The sequence below is a fragment of the Carcharhinus amblyrhynchos genome, chromosome 2, assembly GCF_965287045.1.
Source record: "Carcharhinus amblyrhynchos chromosome 2, sCarAmb.v2.hapA, whole genome shotgun sequence".
Lineage (NCBI taxonomy): Eukaryota > Metazoa > Chordata > Chondrichthyes > Carcharhiniformes > Carcharhinidae > Carcharhinus > Carcharhinus amblyrhynchos.
In genome coordinates, this window is record NC_137325.1 from 70,987,410 (window position 1) to 71,010,113 (window position 22,704).

A 22,704-nucleotide genomic window follows, 5' to 3' on the forward strand; every position below is an offset into this window, starting at 1 on the left:
ATGAGTTGCATTTATTTAGTGTTTTGTCTCATACTCTTGGTATTCCAAAGTGTTTTGCACTATATTGATTGTTACATATGCAAGCAGAGCAACCAATTTTCAAAGAGTAAAGTCCTATAAACAGCACATCAGGAGTAGATTCATTGTTTTTTGTGGTATTGGTTGATGGATAAATATTGAGAGAACTTCCTCCTCTTTTATAGGGCCTTAAGAACTTTTTTTTACCCATCAGAGCAGACATATAGCACTTAAAGGTCAACGCCTTTAACAGTACAGTCCTCTTTCAGCATTTCACTGATGTATCTGTCAGTAATGTGTGTGGAGTCTAAAGCTGCAGCCTTCTGATGGAGATATTTTTGGATAAAAAGGAATAGCTTGGATATTGGAATATAGAGGAAATGTTCGAAATGTACTGATTATACCAAACTTGGAAATGTGGCCTGGTAGTTGATGTGCTCAAATCTTTGAGGGGGACAGGACATACTGAGAGAATAGGTGATAAAGCAAATGGGATCTTGGGTTTTATAAACAGAGTTATGCTGAACGCTGTATAATGAAATCATTGATGATGGCAGGACATGTTGAGAGAGCAGTTAATAAAACATATAGTAACTTGGGCTTCAGTCATAGGGATATTGAATACAAGAGTAAGGAGGACATGTTGAACTTTGAACTTGTTTAAGACACTTGTTAGGTCTCACTTAGAATCCTGCATTCTGTTGTAGGCACCGTACCCAAGGAAGGACGTGAAGGCATTGATGAAAGTACAGAGGAGATTTGCAAGAATGATTCTGGGGTAAAGAACTGTAGCTATGAGGATAGATTAGGCAGATTGGGACTGTTTTCCTTGGAGAAAAGCAAGCTGAGGGGAGATTTGGTAGAGATATTCAAGATCATGAGGGGTATGGGCAGGGTACATAGTAGGAAACCATTCTCGCTGGAGATCATCAAGAATTAGAGGGCACAGATTCAAAATAATTAGCAAAAGGAGCAAAAGTGATATGAAGAAAAGCACTTTCACCTGGAGGATGGTTGGAGTTTGGAACAAATTTCTTGAGAGGGTAGTGGAGGCACGTTTGATCGAGGTGTTCAAGACATTTGGATTGTTATTGATTAAAGAGGGAATGTGCAAGGTAGGAGAGTGCATGGGACTAGGTAGAATGCTCCATCAGTGAGCCAGTATAGACATGATGGACCAAATGGCCATCTGCACTGTAAAGATTCTGATTCTGTGAACAAATGTATCCAGTTGTGGTCACCACATTACAGGAAAGGTGTGAGGGTATTTGAAATGTGCAGAGTAGATTTACCAGAATCATTCCAGGAATGAGGAATTTTAACTACAAGGTTAGCTTGGAGAAACTGTTTCTGTGGAGCAAAGGAAATTGAGGGGAGATTTGATAAGAGGTGTACAAGATTATGGCTGGTTAAGATGGGATAGACAAAGAATTGCTGTTGGTACAAGGACTAGAGGATGTTGCTTTAAGATTTTGGGCCAGTATTGCAGGGAGGGTCTAAGGAAGTTTTTTTTTAATGTTGTGAGTGGACATGGCCTGGAACTCGTTACCTATGAGGGTGATGGAAGTGGAGTCTCTGATTTCAAAAGGAAATTTGAAAAAAGAAACCCTCAAGGTTAAAAGTCAGATTCAGGCACTTGAGCAGTGAGGTTGAGTGGAGAGATAAGTCTCTGCTTTCAAACTGCTCCACACTGCAAAGGGAGGAGGGTACTTTGTGGTGGCAGTGTTGTGTTTTGGGTTGGGGGGGCCCTGTGTGTGGGAGGGGAGGAGGTTGAGGGGCTGTTGTTGCTTATGGAGTCCGACCTCGGACTCTCAGCACGAATCCAGGTCTTAGTGCTGACTTTGGATCCTAGTGCTGGCAGCAGCAAGCACTGTTACAGGTGGGGCTGGGCTGGAAACTCTGACATGGTAGTACTGCAGCTTCAGGACTTGTCAAGCAGCACGGTCTGGGGCCACTACTGCATAGGTTGTGTGTGTGTTTTTGAGTGGGGGAGCTTGTGTGGGGTGGTTATGTTGCCATTCTGGGGGGGCTGTGGGGGGATATGGTCATTCTTCTCCTGTGGGGACAGAAGGAGCCATAGGAGGAGAATGCCTATATCCTCCAGGACTCATGCTATCAGGAGGTGGCCCTCAGAAGACAAGGATTGTGGCACTCTTCGGGGGTGGGGGGAGGGGGTGGTGAGGGAGCGGAGGGAGGTGCTTGGGGGGTCAGGGGCTAGAAGGATGTAGGGTGCTGGGGGTGAGGGGGATCTGGGGCTTATTTAGAGGGAAGGTGCTAGATGAAGCAAAATACTCACTCTTGCCGCCAGATTAGGTCATTCAGTCTCTTGCAGTACAACTTCCCCGGTTCTCCTGCCCAGTGTCCTGGCACTAACACATGCTGCCCCTGTCTCCCAGGCTGCGTTTCCATCTCTTCACCTGGCACGGCATCCTGCTGGGGGGGAAAGAGGGTGTCCCACCCTGCCTCCACCGCCTTCAGCAACCTGGCTAGATCTGCTTCCAAAAATCTTGGAGCTGTCTTCCTGGAGGTCATTTCTTCCTTCACTGCCTGCCTGTGTGCCCATCCTTGGGTTTTTTATGGAGCTTTCACTTGTTAGGGCAGATAAGCCACAGGCAGTTTGGGTGAGTCACACGCCTGTTAGAGCATTTCAGAGGGTTTAAAGCAGTTTGCCTTGTTACCATGAAGGGAAAACCAAGTCAGCATTTTCAGGTATGCTGATGGTGGACGTGATTTGTGTCTCTGTGATAATTAGGAGTAGGGGCGAGAGAAGGTCATGTCAATCAGACACTGGGGCCTGGAGGGGGGATGAGGGGAACTTGTGTAAGGGGATCTGGGGAGGAAAGGTGGGGGACAAGGGGGCAGTAATGTTTGGGGGGGCGTTATCTGATGTCCATGGCAGGGAGGGGGACACTGTAACTGGCCTGGGGGTGTTCTGTGAGGAGAGCTGAATGTTCTTAGTTTTTTCTGCGTGTACACAGTTTGTGGCTCCAATCTGAGCTGCTTGCTTTCTGGTGAATTAAGCCCCACCCACTGCTTCTCACGCTAGAAACAGTCTAGCCCATAGTTTCAAAGACTGAGTGTACAAGATTGGCAGTGAAAACTCACCCAAAAAACAGATCAGCGACTCTTCTGATTTCGTGCTAGCTGGATGCATAAAAAAAATTCATAAAATTCCACCAACTGGCTTTGGTCTTTGTAATATTTAATTGGAGGACGTTTATTTTAATCTAACATCGAACACAAGCAATTTGACAATTTGGAACAGCAGAAGTATTGAAGAAATTGGTGAAGAGGTTAAACAGAGTGCCATCAGCATATATCTGGTTTCAGGATAATACTGCTGAAGGCAGCATGTAGATTACTTAATGCAGTATGATATGTTGGTATATTTACCTGAAAGGTACTGAGCAACACTGTTCAGCCTAGAATTGCTATAGAAATACTGTAATCTTATGACAAAAATGTATGTCATTGAATCGATGACTACTCGCATTCAAGCAAGCTCTTGGTGACCATTGTATATTTTGAGTTGGGATATGTTATGTGCTGCACCTTAGGACAAAAGAATATGGAATTGTATAACGTGGGGTTGAACGCAAACAACACTTCAGGTTTATTGTACAGCTGTTAACTCTACAAAGGCTTGATCTTGACTTCATGAACCATAATCGTTACTAGACTCTTAAAGTGACCATGCAACAACAACACATAAATAATGAAATAGTTTAAGAACATGGTGCAATTCTCCAATAAAATGACTAAGTATCAGCTGTAGTGGAAAAATTGGTGCAATCCTGTTTGCAAACCACCCCCACTTAACCACTTTTTGGAGGAGGAGGGTGATTTGTGGGACCTAAAGACACTGGCAAGGCCTGCTCCTCAGAGATCAACCTGCAGCTGTAGTCATATTGGTGCAGCCTTCCAAGAAGGATCCTCCTAATTGAACAACCCCTCACTTTTATGTCATTCTATTAATTTATTTTTTATTAGATTAAAATAAATTCTATTAAAAATAGTAGACGGGGTCTCAATGTAGTAGGTGTAGTCAGAGGGAAAGTCTTGGCGGTTCCACCAGGGAGGGGAGGCTGGCACTGTTCAGGCAGATCATAAAGGCATGAAGATGCCCTTGCTGCAGAAGGGCTGCACTGAAGATGATAACATCAAGATAAGACAGAAAATTGCTCTGTAGGCCTATTTTCTCATTGGCCTCTCATCACACTGGTGTCAACATATGAGCATGGCACCACCTACAGGGAGCTGGATGCCTTTAAATGCAGGGGGGGCCCCACTCTGATGTTGATTAAAATATTGGTGCCAACTCATAGCAATCCCTAGTGGGGAATTATTGTACCAATTGGCTATCTGTCTCTGTGGAATGAACAGATGACCTAATTCCAAGTCTGAACAAAGAACAAAGAACAACCCAGCATGGGAAACAGGCCCTTCGGCCCAACAAGCCCGCGCCGCCGCATCATCCTACACCTATTCTACCCTGCGTATCTACAATTAGAACCCCTGACTTAGCCAGATTCAGGGGAGAATAGTGTCAATTTGGTAAAACCAATCAGCCTAAGAGCACATCTTTGGGGTGTGGGAGGAAACCGGAGCGCCCGGAGGAAACCCACGCAACCACAGGGAGAATGCACAAACTCCCACAGACACAGGCCCAAATCCATGTATCTGCACAGCCAGCAGTGCTAGTCACCGAGCTGTTGCGGCGCCCGTCTACCGGTCCAGGATCAAGCACACACCGACACGAAGTACTAGGCCACTCCCGGAACCTCCAGGAGCAGCCCACGCACGACCCACCGTGTGCATGCCCCTCGTTTGACAACGAGGTGGACCTCCACCTGCGGAGTGAAAAGACAAAAACGTTAATCACCAGCCTGCCTTTCCGGTGTCTCCCGAGGTTCTAACCCTTATTCAATAACCCCTACCATAACCCTCCATCCTCGTTTCACTCATGTGCCTATCTAACTGAACCTTAAACGAGTCCAACGTTCCCGCCTCCACCACCCCACTCGGTAGCGCGTTCCATACCCCCGCTACTCTGTGTAAAGAACCTTCCTCTCATATCCAAATTATACCTCTCCCCCCTCACCCTTAAATCTGCCTCTATGGAAGTCTCCTGGAGCCAGGAATATGCCAGGAAACAGTTTTACTGTGGAGCACTACCATTTTTCCATGGCTCTTGCATCTCCAATTCCGTCTCCACGGGATCAGGTAAATCCAGTCCAGTGATGTCGGAAATCTTTGTTTCTTTTCATCCAGGTATCTCAAAAGATTCAGGTAATAGAAACAGAAATACAGGAAATATTCTGCAGGCCTGCCAGTATCTATGCTGAGAGAAACCAGGGGTTAACTTTTCAGGTCTGAGATCTTTCATCAGAACATAAAGTTTGCAAGTTATATTTATGTAAAATCATTAACATGATAAAAATGCCCCAGGGTGCTTCGGTGAAACAAAAAATTATACTAAGTGCTAAATAGAGATATTAACTCATAGAGATAACCAAAATTTTGGCCAAAGAGTTGGGTTTTAAGTAGCATCTTAAAGGAGGAAATTGAGGTTGAAAGGTGAAGGGACATAGAGAGCTTATCCCAGGATTTAGGACCACGGTCATTGGGCTAGATTTAGAGGAGTGCAAATATCTTGCAGGTTGTGGGATTGGGTGAGGTTACAAAGGGTAAGAAGCTATGGCTGGATTTGAAAGCAAAACTGAGAATTTCAATATCAAGATTTGACTTGACTGGCAGCCACTGTAGATCAAGGAGCACAGGAGTAATGGGTCTTGGTGCGAGTTAAGACAACGATAGGACTAACTTTGTCCCTTTCTGCCTCCACACATGCCGAAGATTCATTGCATTTTCGGTTTTTATTTGTGATTTCCAGCATCTGCGGGATGAGACCTCAGCACAGAACCCTTTTGTAATAATTCTATATGACTGGACGTGAAATAGCCAACCCCCGGAGAATAAAATTAACATTCTAGTTTTTGGTATTCCCTCCCTGTCCTATTAAGAGATTAAACTTGTATAAACATGGATTAAGTTGCCTATCAGAAAAATGAATTGCAGCAGCTAAAGCTGAGAATTTTCATATCCCTGGAAGGCTTCTTTCCTTTCCATTTTGGAAATGTAGCTTCTATTGAACAATAAATTTCATAGAGTTATGATTGGGTGCAACAGGTGTGATCCTGAACTTGTTTTTTTAAAAAAGGATTTTTGTTTGCTTTGTATTTATTATTTTATTGAGCCCAACAAATGCTTGACAAGTGTTGTAATTTTAAACAGATGAATCAGCATTTTTAAAATTTTTTTTCCCATGAATCTGTTTGCTTAATTCTTGTTTTATGTTCCATTTTAATTGAGTAAAACTCTCAAAGTGTACTGGTACAAGGAGCAGAATTTGTTGAGAGCAAATTTCACGAAGACAGAAGAATGAATTACGGACCATACACCCTCATGGATTTACTCATTTGGATTCTGGGGAAAGAGAAGCAGGAATTAATTTGTACATTTACAAATTCTCCTACTTTCAATGAGGGTTCCTGAACACTAGACTGGGTGGAATGTTTTTTTTTGACCATGTGTGAACCCAGACACTGCTGACTTTTCCCACTATACATTTTAATGTTTAGTCAAAAAAAGGAGACGGGTCCCAAAAAGTCAGAGCCTGCTGATCCAGCAACTCCTATCTTGCCAGAAACGGTGCCCCAATGTGGAAAAAAATAAAAATAGAACAGAGGAACTACCACCACAAAACCTCAACCCTCACCATAAAATGATGTGCCTGATATAGGAGCAGCCATGTGGCATGGTGCACTTGGGTTTTGAGTCTGTGTACAATAAAGCAGAATGTAGTGTAGCACAAATAATGCCTCACGAGTTACCAATCTCAGCTTATTATTAGAAGGCAAATACTCCTCACACAATCACGGGGAGTTCTCCAGACCTTGCACATCTCCTACTGACCAGCTACCCACCATCTCACTTGTAGATCAGGAATAGAATGAGAAAATCATGAAAAAAAGTACAGTCGTGTTACGTCCTTGTGATGTTCCAGAGTGCTGATGGATTACATTGAAATATTAATAACTGTTTCTAAGAAGATGACCATTGATGAGGAAGAAGGAAAATCTCGTGGAAAGAATTGGGTGCTTTAATTAACGGTCTCTCAGATTGGATCTGGCATACAAGTGTGGTATTGTTATAATTGTAAGGACAATTTCAAATCCAAGGTAACAACTTGAGAAGTCAGACTTTTGAAACTTCTAAGAGTTCATGATTTATCCAATGAGTCCGTGTTCAAATGGGCATGATTCTATGTCCTCATATATCGACGGCGAAATTATTTTGATGTCTTATTTGATTTATGTGAATAGTCCTTCTGAGGACATCATTGGATGATGCAAGGAGATTGGTCACCTCCTCTGCTATTAGTTTCTTTGAATTTGGAGTCAATCTGCCCATCAGATGTCTGCCAGCTGAAAATGATTCTCTTTCTCGGCCTTTGGCTGGAGCTCCATAGATCATGGTATTTCTAAAGCATAACTATGCATTGCGTGTTTTATAAGCTTTCTGCCTCTATCTCTCCCTCCAACCTCCCGCTAGGGGGAACAGGCTGGAAGATTTGCAATGGATTTGATATCAGAGAGAATCCCGATTTTGGCCCTCACACCTGATTCATCAGATCATCGTGAATCCTGGCTGGACTAATAGTCCTGGAGAATCTCCTCCTATATTTCTGCTTTGTGGAAAGTAAACACATTTAGTGTCCAGGCAATGATCAGAAATGTCTTCAAAGTTTCCAGTTTTGGCTGTTTTAGTGAAGGATACCTGCCAAGCAGGCAGTGTTTAGATGTTGCCATGTATACAGAGGTCTGCTTTTGGAAAAAGTAACACGATTATATTTACTAAATCTATCTTTATTTCTTTTGTGTAGACTACTGGGCCGAGGCATTGAGCTGACTGGTTACATTTACATCTGGGAGAACTTTAGACTGTTTTCACTCCCATGGGATTCACCCTGGACATGGTGGATGACATTTTTAGGAGTTGACTTTGCCTATTACTGGCTGCATCGAACGTCACATGGTAGGACAATTTTTGAAGCAATAGTTTACTGATAGACAATGCTTATGTTATTGAAGTTTATGGCATACTTATGTCTTTACACAGTGTTATAATTCCAACAAGGATAGTCTTCCATCAACAAAAACCCTTTAATGATAACACAATTCAGAGCCACACTCACAGCTTACTTTATGCAAGGCAATACCCAGAGATCTACAGGAGTACTTGTCTGGGTTGAAGCAATGGCTTTTAAACCCCTCCTGCTCACTTTTCACTGGGTGAGCCTTCGTTCATTCAATTCACACTCTACTAAGTGCACGGGAAGATCTAATGATGACCCCCAGTACCCTTCATAGCCAACATAGTACATAGAATCTCAATTGTAAAGTTGAATTACCCTTGCTGTAAGATTGTGCGAAGAATAGTTCTGCTGAAGTTATGATAGTAATTTCGTGGAGACCAATGTTAAAGTGCAGCTGCTTCAGTCAGATCTAATTTTTGCGAATGGGATGTTCAAAACATGACTTGTCCACTTTAGACCAGAAAAGAGGTCTAAACTTACTGGAGTTCTTTGGACAAGTCACATACAGTTTTAGCAAAATAGGATACTCTTCTGGATATGTTCTGAAGACACTTTGAGAGATGAAGGTATTTTTGTGAGAAGTCAAGTGCCCTTTAGATTGTTAAAAATGGACATAACTATATACACATGCATAAACTCATTATACTTGACAGGAGAACAATCAAGAGTATTGTCAAAGGACCATTAAAGACAGCTGTCAAGAGATATCACTGTCAAATTATCAAGAAATTTAAATCTCCAGCCCTTCAATTTTTTTAAAAAAACTGAGTGCAGTGTTTAAAAAAAAAAGTGCTTGCTATTTCTCTCTCTTTTCAGTGACTATCATTATAAGATTAGTGTTGTATAACTGATTTCACAACTGGACACGACCACAGTGGGGTCAGTCATTTTGACTGACAGCTCCAAATGTTTATGAAGTCTTTGAAGTGGGACTATGAATACAGCTGCTTGTTTATATAAAAGGTTGAACGAAATTAAATGTGGTGAATAAGTTTTTAAAATTAGTTATTTTTTAAATAGTGAATTTACCAATAGAATCATTTTTATTTAATCTCAGTATGAATCCTGCTCATGGTAGAAAGTAGATGAATTGGCATGAAAGGTGTAAGGGCAAAGGGTAATGATTGGGAACATGGGTTGACATGAGTTGGCACAAAGATATCATATGGGATATAAAGGGCTATGGAATGAATGGGAGACAGAGGTTGGTATGGAATATATGATCCACAGGATGTAGGTCAAGCAGAATATCTTGGCATGGATGGTATGAAAATTCATCAGAGCATGAGGTGGCATGCATAGGCATGGATGGGGGATGGGGACTATGTGAAGGAATGAGTGAGAGTTGGTGAGCTTTTTCATAGCCTTGACAAAGTACCAGAGGGCTGAGGCTGGCCTTTTTCCCAGCCTGCCTCTGCACTCAGCAGCCTCTGAATACTTGCCAGGCTCCCTTTTTAACACCCCCACTCCTCTTCCCCCCTCCACCAAACCTCCAGAACAAAAAATCCTTTCTACATTTATTACTTTGTATCATATAGTACAAAGTTAATTAAAGTGCTGCATTTCATTTGACTTGATGTTTTTGCCTGTGTACATCATAATTAGAATAATAGAGAAAAATGTATATAGCACCTTGCAAGACTTTAGGATGTTCCAACAAAGTAGTTTTGAACTGCAGTCATTGTAATGTGGCAACCAATTTGCACACTGCAAGACTTCATAAATAACAATACGAGTGCAGCCCTCAATTGTTCAGTTCCTCCATGCTTGATTATATTAGTCTGGTAACTGATCTATAATCACTGTGCTTGATTTATTAAACCTGAGTGTTACCTCAGATTGAAGCAAACAGGTACCACAGAAAGATTTGGAAGCTGGCCTGTGATCAGCATGATATTTTATGATTGCAGAGATATTTTGAAACACTGTCAGTAAAACTAGCCATACACAGAGAAACTAGTGTCATCTCATTGCTCAGATATATAAAATGTACAAAAATTACACAACAGTGAGAATATCCAGATAACTCTTGCTCATTTATGACAATTGAGAGATAAATATTGGCTAGAAGAGTGGGGAGAACAAGCCTGCCCTTCCTCAAAATCATGAAATGGAATCTTTTATCCCTACCCAAGAAGGCAGATATCTCATCTGAAAGATGGCACTTCCAAAATTTCACTTCAGCTGAGTTCCAGCCTCAACTTTTGTTCTTGAACTCCCGGAGTATGAATTGAACACAGAACCTTCTGATCCTGAAGTGATAGTGCTTTGATGGTGCAGATATGTAAATACACCAGTTTGGAAGTACTCACTTTGAGCAACATGATCTTTTAAGTTATTATTCTTCATTGATTTGGAAAAAATGGAGGACTCATTGTATTATTTCCAGTGTATAATCAATGGTGGGAAGCACTTTTCTTGTCTTGTGATGAGCTATCTCAGATAATATAAGTATGATGTCAAATTTTAATTGCTAATAAAATCAGAGGATAAGGATGTGGTGACACAGTAGTTGTGTTTAATTATGTTAAAGGTGCTAGATAAATATGTTGTTGTTCAATTAATAATCCAGAAGCAGGAATTCAAATTCCTCCCCCCGCCCATCGTGCCTGAGGAGTTTGAATTGAATTAATTCGTAAGTGTAGATAGAAAGCTATTCTGGAAATGGAGACTATTAAGCTACCAGATTGTCACAAAACCCCATCTGATGCACTCATACCCTTTCTTTAAGAAAAGGAAATCTAACGCCATAACCAGTCTTATCTCTGCTGAATTTTAAATTTCTCCCAGTCCTCAGGTTTGCTGCTTTTTCTGGCCAATTTCTATGCCCCCTCTTTTGGCTTTAACACTATCACTGATATCCCTTGTTAGCCATGGTTGAGCCACCTTCCCCATTTTAGTTGAATGCCAGACAAGGATTTGCAGTTGTTGAAGTTCATCCATGTGTTTTTTTAAATATCTGCCATTGTCTATCCACTATCAACCGCTTAAGTAACCTTTGCCAGCTTATCCTAGCCAATGCACATCTCATACCATCAAAGTTAGTTTTCCTTAAATTCAGGACCGTAGTCTCGGATTTAACTGTGTCACTCTCCATCTTAATGAAGAATTCTATCATGTTATGGTCACTCTTCTCCAAAGGGTCTCGCACCACAAGGTTGCTAATTAATCCCCTTATTACACAATACCCTGTCTAAGATGGCCTGCTCTCTAGTTGGTTCCTCGACATATTGGTGGAAGAAACCATCCCTTATATTCCAGGAAATTATCCTTCATAGCATTGCTATCAGTTTGGTGAGCTCAGATTGAAGTCACCCATAATAACTGCTGCACCCTTACTGCACATATCTTGAATTCCCTGCTTGATGCCATCCCAAACCTCACCACTGCTGTTTGGAAGTCTGTACGCAACTCCCATTAATTTTTTTTGTCCTTTGGTGGTCCACAGCTCCACTCATATAATTCCACATCATCCAGGCTAATGTCCTTCCTCACTATTGCTCTTATCACTTCTTTCACCAGCAATGCTACCCCACTCCCCTTTCCGTCTGTTTTTCCTGAATATTGAATACCCCTGGATGTTGAGTTGTCATCCTGGAGCCAGAGCTCTCTGATCCCAATTACATCATAGTCATTAATGACTGTCTGTGCAGTTAATTCATTCACCTTGTTACAAATGCTCCTTGCTTTGAGACATAGAGCCTGCAGGCTTTTTTACATTTATTGTCCTCTTAGAATTATGATGCAATGTGGCCCTTTTTGATTTTTGTCTTTGGTTTCTCTACTTTCTACTTTTCTCCTTACTGCCGTTTTGTTTGTGCTCGTTTTACTTCCCTCTGATTCCTACACCAGTTACCATCCCCCTGCCATATTACTGCCCCATCAGTCTACTCTCAATCAAAAGTAAGGTGATGCAAAATGGTATTGACAGTGCTAGCAAGAGACACTGCTCATTAATTAACTTGTACACTGATGTTCAGGTTGAGGTCCATCAAGGAAGAAATAGCAAGACATCTGGATATAACTTGTCCCATTGGTAAGATGCAGCATGGGTTCATGAAGGGAAGGTCATGTTTGACTAATTTGCTGGAATTCTTTGAGGTCATCACATATGCAGTAGACAGTGGGGAACCTGTGGATGCGATGTATCTGGATTTCCAAAAGGCATTTGACAACAAAGACCGCTACATAAGATAAAAGTGCAGGGTATTACGGGTAATGTATTAGTATGGATAGAGGATTGGTTAACTAACAGAAAGCAGAGTGGGCATAAATGGGTGTTTTTCTGGTTGGCAATCAGTGACTAATGGTGTGCCTTAGGATATTTTGGCCCTGGAGGGAGTGCAGAGGAGGTTTACTAGGCTGATACCGGAGTTGAGGGGATTGAGCTATGAGGAGAGGCTGAATAAACTAGGCTTGTACTCGTTAGAGTTTAGAAGAATGAGGGGAGATCTCATTGAGACGTATAAGATGATGAATGGGATGGATAGGATAGAGGTGGAGAGACTCTTCCCGCTCAAAAAAGACAGTAGGACTAGGGGGCACAGCCTCAAGATAAAGGGGAGGCGGTTTAGAACGGAGTTGAGGAGGAACTTCTTCACTCAAAGGGTGGTGAATCTCTGGAATTCTCTGCCCGTTGAAGTGGTGGAGGCTGCCTCGCTAAATATTTTTAAGAAGCGGGTTGATGGGCTCTTGATAAGAGAGGGGATTAAGGGTTATGGGGAGACGGCTGGAAAGTGGAACTGAGCCATGACAGATCAGCCATGATCTTATTGAATGGCGGGGCAGGCTCGAAGGGCTAGATGGCCTACTCCTGCTCCTATTTCTTATGTTCTTATGTTCTTAGGGATTAGTGTTGGGACTGCAATTGTTTATAATTTTACATCGACGATTTGGAGTTGCAGACCAAGTGTAGTGTGTCAAAATTTGCAGATGACACTAAGATGAGTGGCAGAGCAAACTGTAGAGGATGCTGGAAGTCTGCAAAGGGATGTAGATAGTTTAAGTGATTTGGACAAGAGTCTGGCAGATGGAGTACAATGTTGGTAAATATGAGGTCATCCATTTTGGTAGGAATAACAGCAAAATGGACAATTATTTAAATGATGAAAAAATTGCAGCATGCTGCTGTGCAGAGGGACCTGGGTGTTCTTGTGCAGGAATCTCAAAGAGTTGGTTTGCAGATGCAGCAGGTAATTAAGAAGGCAAACGGAATTTTGTCCTTCATTGCTAGAGGGAAGGAGTTTAAAAACAGCAAGGTAGCTGGTGAGACCACACCTAAAGTACTGTGTACAGTTTTGGTCTCCTTACTTGAGAAAGGATATACTGGCACTGGAGGGGATGCAGAGGAGATTCACTAGATTGATTCCGGAGTTGAGAGAGTTGGCTTATGAGGAGAGACTGAGTCGACTGGGGCTATACTCATTGGAATTCAGAAGAAGAGAAACATATAAGATTATGAAGGGAATAGATAAGATAGAAGCAGGGAAGTTGTTTCCCCTGGCAGTTGAAACTAGAACTAGGGGGCGTGACCTCAAAACAAGGGGGAGCAGTTTTAGGACTGAGTTGAGGAGGAACTTCACACAAAAGGTTGTGCATCTGTGGAATTCCCTGCCCAGTGAAGCAGTTGAGGTTACCTCATTGAATGTTTTTAAGGCAAGGATAGATAAATTTTTGAACAGTAAAGGAATGAAGGGTTATGGTGTGCAGGCGAGCAAGTGGAGCTGAGTCCATGAAAAGATCAGCCATGATCTTATTGAATGGTGGAGCGGACTTGAGCGGCCAGATGGCCTACTCCTGCTCCTAGTTCTTATGTTCTGATGTAGGGCCACTTGGCTCAAGACTTCATTGGAGAGACAAGCATGGACAAACAAGTTAAATTCCGGAGACGAGGTGAGGCTGCCTTGGTGTCACACTGTCAAGTGCGGCCTTAATGGCCCTTGCCAGTAAGGTAGCACTTGACAGTGTGACATCAAGGCAACAGTTTTAAAATTGAAGTTGTTGAGAATTGAGGAAAACTTTCCACTGACTAGTGTCATACCTAGCACAAAAGGAAAACTGAGCACAGAGGAAAATTGTTGTGATTTTTGGAAGCCAATAATATATGGTTTAGGATATTTCTCCAGAAGTTCTTCAGGGCAGTGTCCCAGACAAGTGGTTCATAAGCCGTGCCACCCTGGCAGCACATGTTCTCTTGTAATATTGTTTATAATATGAAAAGGTCAATACTTTTTGTTTTTGGCATTAATTAATTTACATTATTTAATAAATGCACCTAAATTAATTTCATTTATTAGGACAAAGCAGTGAATTTATTGTAGTTTCCATTAGTCCTCATTAATTCTGATGAATTTTATTTCAGTTGCAAGCATAAGTGGGTGGTGTAGGCGTTTGATGGGGTCTTTTGCCTTTCCTAAGTAGTTCACAGACAAAACAGTTTGAGAACCTGAAGTTTAAAGATGTGAAGTGACCCACTGTTTTAGACTCAACCATCTCCAGTCCCTCATCACTGACCTTCCCTCCTTCATAAGGTCAAAAGATGGGATATTTGTTCATGATTACATTGTGTTCAATTTCATTTGTAACTTTCCTGGTAAAAAGAGGTCATACCTGCATGTAGAAAGACTTGGACAGTATTCATGCTTTGATAAGTGATTGTCCATCAATGAATCTCTCTTGTTGGAAATGTCAATCTCCTCTTGACATTCACCAGCATTACCATCACTGAATCGCTCATCATCAGCATACTGTGGGTTACCATTGACCGGAAACTTGATTGGACTGGCCAAATATACTATGGCCACAACAACAGCAGAGCGGAGACTGTGTATTCTGTAGGAAGTAACTTGCCTCTTGATTCCTAAAGCCTTTCCAGCAACCAAAATGCATAGGTCAAGAGTGTTCATTAGCCTTACCTAGCCACCCAAGAACTATGACATCATCCAGGTCAAAGCTGCCTGCTTGATTGACACCCTATCAACTATCCTAAACATTCACTCACTCCATCACTGGCACACTGTGATGCTATGTGTACTATCTGTGGAATGCTCTGCAGTAATGTGACAAGGCTTCTTGGATAGCACCTTTTTAAAACCTGTGACTTCTGCCAACTTAAAAGGAAAAGGGCAGCAGGTACAAGAGAACACAACCACCTGCAAATTCCACTGAATCCTGGCTTTGTAAATATATTGATGTTCCTTCGCTTTATCTGGATCCGATTCCTAGAACCACTTCCATTAGGCGTGCTGACAACATGTGAACTGCAACAGCTCAAAACACCAGCTCTCCATGGAAACTTGGGTGCACAATAAATGCTGGCCTTTCAGAGAACCACATGTCATGAATGAATAAAACTTGTAAGTTTGTTTATGAAAAATTTATCTTTTTGTCAATTTTATGAGCATTTTTTCTGGTTTTCAAATGAATGGGTGAATGCTGTCGCTGGATCACAATGATTAGAATTTCTTGGCTTTTGAGCTGAGCATGAGTAACAGATTTTGGGTTGTAGTAGCTTTAATCACATCACTTTTCAGAGCAACTTTCTGAGGAAAAGGACTCCAGACTTTGGCTTTCCTCTCACCCAAATCAAAGGGGTTGCTGTACATTTCATTCAAAAATTAGTCATCCTTTAACATAATAACTTAGGATTATAAGTTGAGTTGAGAATTAATATTACCCATACCTTCCTTGTCATACAGAGCAGCATTGCCAGTGTGGTACACGGTGAAAAACAATAAGCATTAATCAGATTAGTTTGCCTGCTTCCCCACAGAATACTGTGCTATAAAATATAACCCACAATCTTTTTCACTATTTATGTAATGCACCAAATCATGTGCTGATAATTTTCCCTTCATATATCAACCTTTGCTGCCAGAAAGAAATTTGATGTGCATTCATTTAATTTTGGACAAGGCTACAGCAAATCTGGGCTCCTGGCAAATCTTTAAGTATGTATCTTCCAACAAAAATCTGAATGATTGGCAAGTAAGCAAGACTTTCTGAGCCAAACTTCAAATGGTGCATCTCAAATATATATAGCACTCTTTCAGATAATCCATTTTTAAACGTATATGCATGGCATGCACAATTACTGACTAGCAGCACCAAAACAGATTAGCTGGTCATTTATTTAATCTGCTGTTTGTGGGATCTTGCTGTGTGCAAATTGACTGATGTATTTGTCTGCATAATATCCATGGATACATTTCCAAATAATTCACTGTCTACAAATTATTTAGTGAGAATATGACAGTATATAACTGCAATTATTGTACCTTTCTTTAACCGTAATGATTTAATTTCACCATCTAAGAGGAATGCAGATTCACTTCAAGTACATTTTATTTTCTTTACTCAATGAAGATGTTGGATATCATGTTAATACAATATCAACATGTTATACTGAAGAGCATCAAGTTGAATAGATATATGAGCATACCAAATGTTTATTTTTTCATTTAAATTAAGTTTCAGTTCATTTAATGACAATTCTGGATGGAATAAATTCTAATTTGATTTTGTTATGTCTGTATTTCATCTATGGATTTAAAAAAAAGTCTTTAAGGGAATGTAATCATTAAATATATAAGTCAAATACAATTTAAATCTGGAAATTAAAATACAGAAAGTTTGTGAATGGAATTTCTCAGGAAATTTGCTTTTCATATAATTTCTTGCCTCTACATTTTTTTCATTTGTTGGTCCCCAAGCTGTGTTCTTCGTTTTTCCCTTCTCCTTTGTGGATCTGGAATGAAACAAATGGCTTTACAAAACAGTCTGAAAGCGGCAACCCTAAAAACTTCCCGATTTTATGTTTTTTTTTGTTGCAGTGAAATGCTTCTATTTAAAAAATGTTTATTTAAAAAATGTTTAAAACTTATTTAATATCCCAATTTATATTTCTCAATGTGTATATATTTTACAATTTCAAATTGGTTGTTTTTTTTGTTTGCAATGCTGCTTCTGATGGTTGGGGGTCTAGGACATTGGTGAGGTGTTTTGCATTGTGTTGTTGTATGGTGCATAGGAGGGTTGGGGAACAACGCAGAAAAACAGTGAGGAGGGATCCAAGAGGACAACTTGGGCAATGAGGAAGAGTGTTGGGTGCGAAAGGGCAAAGGAATTCAGTCCTTGATGAAAGATAGGAATATAGTATAGCATGTGTGTAGAGAATGATAAGTGGAAACCTGAGGGGAATAGTGACAGTTTTATCAAAATCATTGGACTTTGAAATAAGTAGGGCTTACTTGCTTAATAATACTGATAATACAGCCAACTGTGATGGTGTTTTAAGAATATTGGAAAGGGGTTCTGTGGGTCATAGAGTTTTGGGAGGGAGGTTTCAGGTTCTGGGAGTACTGTGGGATCATAGATGTGGTGAGAAAACCATACATCAACTGGCAAAAATTGGAAAAGAAAAAAACTTCTTCAAAAAAAAAGCTGACAGTTCAAAAAAGTTAGAGAACTAAGAAAAAACAACTGACTAATAGCCAAGGACACAGCTTCGTAATAACTGAATATGTTAAATTCATTTTACTATATTGGATTTTTGTATTTTTAGTGGTATTTTGGGATTAAATTCCACATTTCAATTAGTTTTCCTGTAAAGCCGTTTGTCTTTCATCGGTCATGAAAAGACTTAATGACAGTTTGAGTTCAGTGGGACATGAACTTCTCCTGACAAAAGCTGCAGCTATATGTTATAATTTTGCTGAAGCTTATTGAGAAATGGGGATGAAATAAATGATTCTTGGTGGAGCAAAATGTCTTTTTAGGGGAGCTTTGAAGATAAGTTCCTCATTGTCAAAAACTATAAGAACACTGCTTGGGAGTTCATGAATTTTTGATTTGATTTATTATTGTCACATGTATTAGTATACAATGAAAAGTATTGTTTCTTGTGTGTTATATAGACAAAGCATACTGTTCATAGAGAAGGAAAGGAGAGAATGCAGAATGTAATGTTACAGTCATAGCTAGGGTGTAGAGAAAGATCAACTTAATGCAAGGTAGGTCCATTCTTTCTACTAAAATTAAGACCACTTGACTGCTTCTGTATGTCACCCCTGGCCTGCCTGCTGTTCTGCTTGTTGACCTAGCCCAGCTTCATTATAGCTCTTCCCTGTCCAACCCCTGTAATTTTCTAATTACTCTCCCATCTCCCCTTTGCTCTGTCTGAGCTGATCTTGCCTATGGTTTCCACTTCTACTTTCTCCACCTATTTCCGCCAAATTTTCTGGTTGGCAACCAACCAGCACTCTCTCCTCATACAATATAAATTGTTGTTCCATTTAGAATCTGGTACTCTTCTAAATTGTCCTGATGAGTTCAAGATGATGAGCTCTTTTTCTGCAAAACTTATATTCTGAACCACCAAATGACTATATTAATTAAGTTTAATTGTCAGCAGGTGGTGGGTATTATCTGGGGAATCACTTGTGACTCTGATTGTTGGGTTAAGAGATACTTGCTTGTAAGCTGTAACTATGTTTGAATAAATGTTTATGGAAGTGTTTAAACATTGGCACCAATTATATCCTTCAACTGGATTTCTGGTGTGTAACATGGGAGCAAGAGGATGGTTGCTTAAAGGTGAAGGATGGAGGTGAAAAAAGACAGTTTCAAACAGACCTACAACTTTATAGTTGCCATAACTGAAAATAGCAATGAAATAAGTGTGAATTGTTGGGCTGTCATTACTTTCTGATGCTCTTTGAGTCTGAACTATATGACCAATGGAAGTATGAAGTTGGTATATGGACATGGGTTCCATTCTTACAAAGGCCTTGGCATTGTCATTTTTGACAAGAAGTAACAACCTAGACAACATAGAAACATAGGAAATAGAAGTAGGAGTAGGCCATTCAGTCCTTTGAGCCTGCTCCACCATTCATTTTGATCATGATTGATCATCAAAATTGATAACCTAATCCCTCTTTCCTCCCCACCACCACATCCCTTGATCTCCTTAATCCCAAGAGCTATATCTAATTTCTTCTTGAAATTGCACAATGTTTTGGCCCCAACTACTTTCTGTGGTAGTGAATTCCACAGATTCACCACTGTCTGGGTGAAAAAATTTCTCCTTGCCTCAGTTATAAAAAGTTTATCTCTTATCCTCAAACTATGACTCCAAGTTCTGCACTCTCCCACTGTCAGGAATCATCTTTCTGAAGGTATCCTGTCTAATTGTTTTAGCACTTTTTTTTCAAAAAGTTTTTTGAGATTTCCCCTCACTCTTCTAAACTCCAATAAATACAATCCTAACTGACTTAGTCTTTCCCCATATGACACACTTGCCATCTCAGGAATCAGCCTGGTAAACCTTCACTATATTCCTTCTACAAAAAGGACATCCTTCCTCAGATAAGGACACCAGAATACTCCAGATGTGGCCACACCAACACCTTGTATAATTATATCCCTGTTCCTACACTGAAGTCCTCTTGCTGTGAAGACCAACATATCATTTGCCTGTTTACTGCCTGCTGTACTTATGTACTTACTTTGTGTCTGAAGCATAAGGACACCAAAGTCTCGCTGAGGTCCATTTCTCTCAATTTACACCCATTCAAATAATAATCTGCCTTCCTATTTTTGATACCAAAGTGGATAACTTCACATTTATCCCATTATACTGCAATGCATATGCCCACACACACTCAGCTGTCCAAATCACACTGAAGCATCTCTTCACAGTTCACCTCCCACCTATCTATATCATCTGCAAATTTGTAAATAATACATTTAGTTCCTTCTTCCAAATCATTAATATATAAGTGAACAGATGGGGTCCTAGCACAGATCTCTGCCTCACCCCATTATTTTGGCATACTGACTGGAAAAGTACTCATTTATGCCAATCCTTCCTAGTTGAAGCGCCTAGTAACTGTTCCTTAAGCATTTCTGAGCTTCAGTTATCAACACTGCTATTCTAATTGTGCCTTCTGCTGTAATAGTCAGCCCTAGAAAAGGTCCTTCTATCTTTATTCAGCCTGTCTTTACTCTTTTCATTCTGGTATCGTTCTGTGGTGAATTACCAAAGCGGAGAGAAAGAATCTTTGAAATAGCATATGACAAAGGTAATTCTGAGGAAGAGGATGAATAAAATGGTGAATCTAAATGAATGGGACAGTCACAAGGAGTTTCAGACCTTTGATAAATGTGGTGGTTGCAGACTCATTTAACAATGGAGTGCTGGATCGTTCTTGTACTTCAACAATAAATGGAACAGATTGGTGAAAGTGTTATCTTGATTCATTAAGCAAGTGAGGATTGATGCCAGAGTAAGGAATATAAAGGCTGATTAAATATAAAAGTGCTACTTGCTTTTGATTTGGTGATGACAAAACATTGAGAGAGTTGTAATTCCATATAAAAGAGCAATTTTATAAATACTGATGTGGTCTCTGGTGAACTCCTTATGCTGTTGAGTAAATCTTCTACTAATAAAGTATAAAGGAAACTTGGCATGGAGCGTAAGGAGACAATTACTTTTGTAAGTCAGTGGATTTGCAGATCCCTGTTTTGAATATTATTGTATACCCTTAACAAAGCCTGATGTTTTGATGTTTCTTGTCAAATTATCAATGATGTCAGGTGATAAAGGAATCAGAGATAAAAAAAGCAATAATGTAAAAGTTAGAACCATTTGTTCACCCTACTTGTCCAGAGTTAAAACCTTCTGTGAAATGATAGAGGTTTGTTTGATTAAGATGATATAACGCTGATAAAAGAGATAGGTGAGATGTGTGGAACTAAACTTTTCATTGACGTGACTTTAATAAGGTATTGTTATGGATCTAAAGGTTTAGCATAAATAAATAATATTCTAAATTTTCTCGACCTGGTTTAATCTTGCTACAATAATAATTATTATGGAAAGAAAGGCTTTTTATAGATGTAGTAAGTCTTTTGAGGCAGAAGTCCCTTCATCAAAATCCCTTCATTTACAAACTCTAACAGCAGTACAGAGTGTGAGCAGTTAGTCGTCTACCTCCAGGATTAAGTGCTAGGTAAAGACTCCCTGATGGCCCATCAACTGGATCTTAATCAGGGAATTTGTACTCCGTTAGACCAACCTCAATGGCCTGAGCTTGAGCAATGCGCAGTTCTTCTTGCCGGGGTGTGAGTGCAAGGTCGGCACCATGGGGTTGGAGGATGAGCTGATGTTAACCGGGGGACCGGAGGATGAAGAAGAAGATGAAGAAGAAGAAGAAGAGGAAGAAGAATTGGTGGATCCCATAACAAACGTCAGGGAACAATGCGAGCAGCTTGAAACTTGTGTGAAACTGAAAGAAATACTGGACGCCTGTACAGAGCGAGTGAATTCTCGATCGCAAACCACCTGTACTGAGGAGCTGTTTGACTTCTTGCATGCCTGGGACCAAGCTGAAAATCTCTTCAATAAATTGAAGTGAAATTCAGTACCTGAGGAATTCTGCTGTACCAGAATGCATAACAGTTGTGGGGAACACAGTTATTCACTGATTTCTAACTCTCTTTGAGAAATGATTCTTCGTGGTGCATTGCCTTTGTCAAAGGTTTACTGTGCTTGTGATCGAGTTTGGAGCCAGAAATTGTTTAGTTATACTTGCTGTTATAAATAAATTTATTGATCTCCAAAAAACCTCAATGGCCTGACTGAAGTCATTACAATAGACAAAATTTTGGAGAAATGGATAGGGACTGAACTTCGGGCATGAGTGAAGCTAGTGTCTGATAATGTATGTGGAATTGTCTCATAATAGGTTCAGAAATGTGTGAAAGCATGAATATCATGGTCATTAAAACCACAGCTAGAAGTACTTTTGGCATTCGACTCCGTGAAAGCAATCACATAGTAATCGATTAAATGCTGCATAAAATTTTAGCTGATCAACCAAATTGCAAGCTCTTCATGTTAAGAATTGAGTCCTTACGGTTAGAGGATATAGTCCCAATAAATTAGTCCCCAAATTGTCTTCTGTTCTGTGCAATGGTTCTTCTTCGGATAGAAGGTACTGCAACTTGTTCAATTTTTTTCCACACATTCCAATGTTTTCCATTCAGCGAGATGGGCTTTCATCAAGGATGATGTCACGAGACAAAACTCAGAGAGCACTGGCTATCTGAGATGGAACTTACTTGAGATTTGACTCATTATATAAAAATAAAGTGGATGCAGGAAAGATGTTTCCCCTGGTATGGATGTGTAGAACCAGGAGACACAATTTCAAAATAAGGGGGAAGGCACAAGAAGAGGAGTTTTTATTCAGAGGGAGTAATTCTGTACTGCAGGGTTCTGTGGAAACTTTTATTCTTTGAGTCTGTTTAAAATAGAGATGGACAGATTTCTAAATGCTAATAAAGTAAAGGGATATGTGGATAGTGTGAGAAAAAGGCATTGAAGTGGATGATCAGCCATGATCATATTAAATGATGGAGTAGGCCAGATGGGCTGATTGGTCTACTCCTGCTTTTATGTTCCTAGAAGGTCATAAAGGGTTAAGTTGATTGGTGATGAAGATAAGATAGTGCTTTTTATA

At 40.3% G+C, this 22,704-nt stretch overlaps 1 protein-coding gene and 1 pseudogene across 2 annotated transcripts in view; both read left to right on the top strand.

Moving 5' to 3' along the window:
* Positions 1 to 22,704, top strand: part of agmo (alkylglycerol monooxygenase) — a 306,229-nt gene that overhangs the window by 56,200 nt on the left and 227,325 nt on the right. For both annotated transcript variants that reach the window (XM_080216539.1, XM_080216531.1), the window contains exon 3: positions 7,964 to 8,115. In XM_080216539.1, coding sequence (XP_080072665.1) covers positions 7,964 to 8,115 — 152 coding nt within the window. The remainder of the gene's footprint in view (positions 1 to 7,963; positions 8,116 to 22,704) is intronic.
* On the top strand, positions 21,287 to 21,597 carry LOC145360997 (cytochrome b-c1 complex subunit 6, mitochondrial pseudogene; annotated as a pseudogene).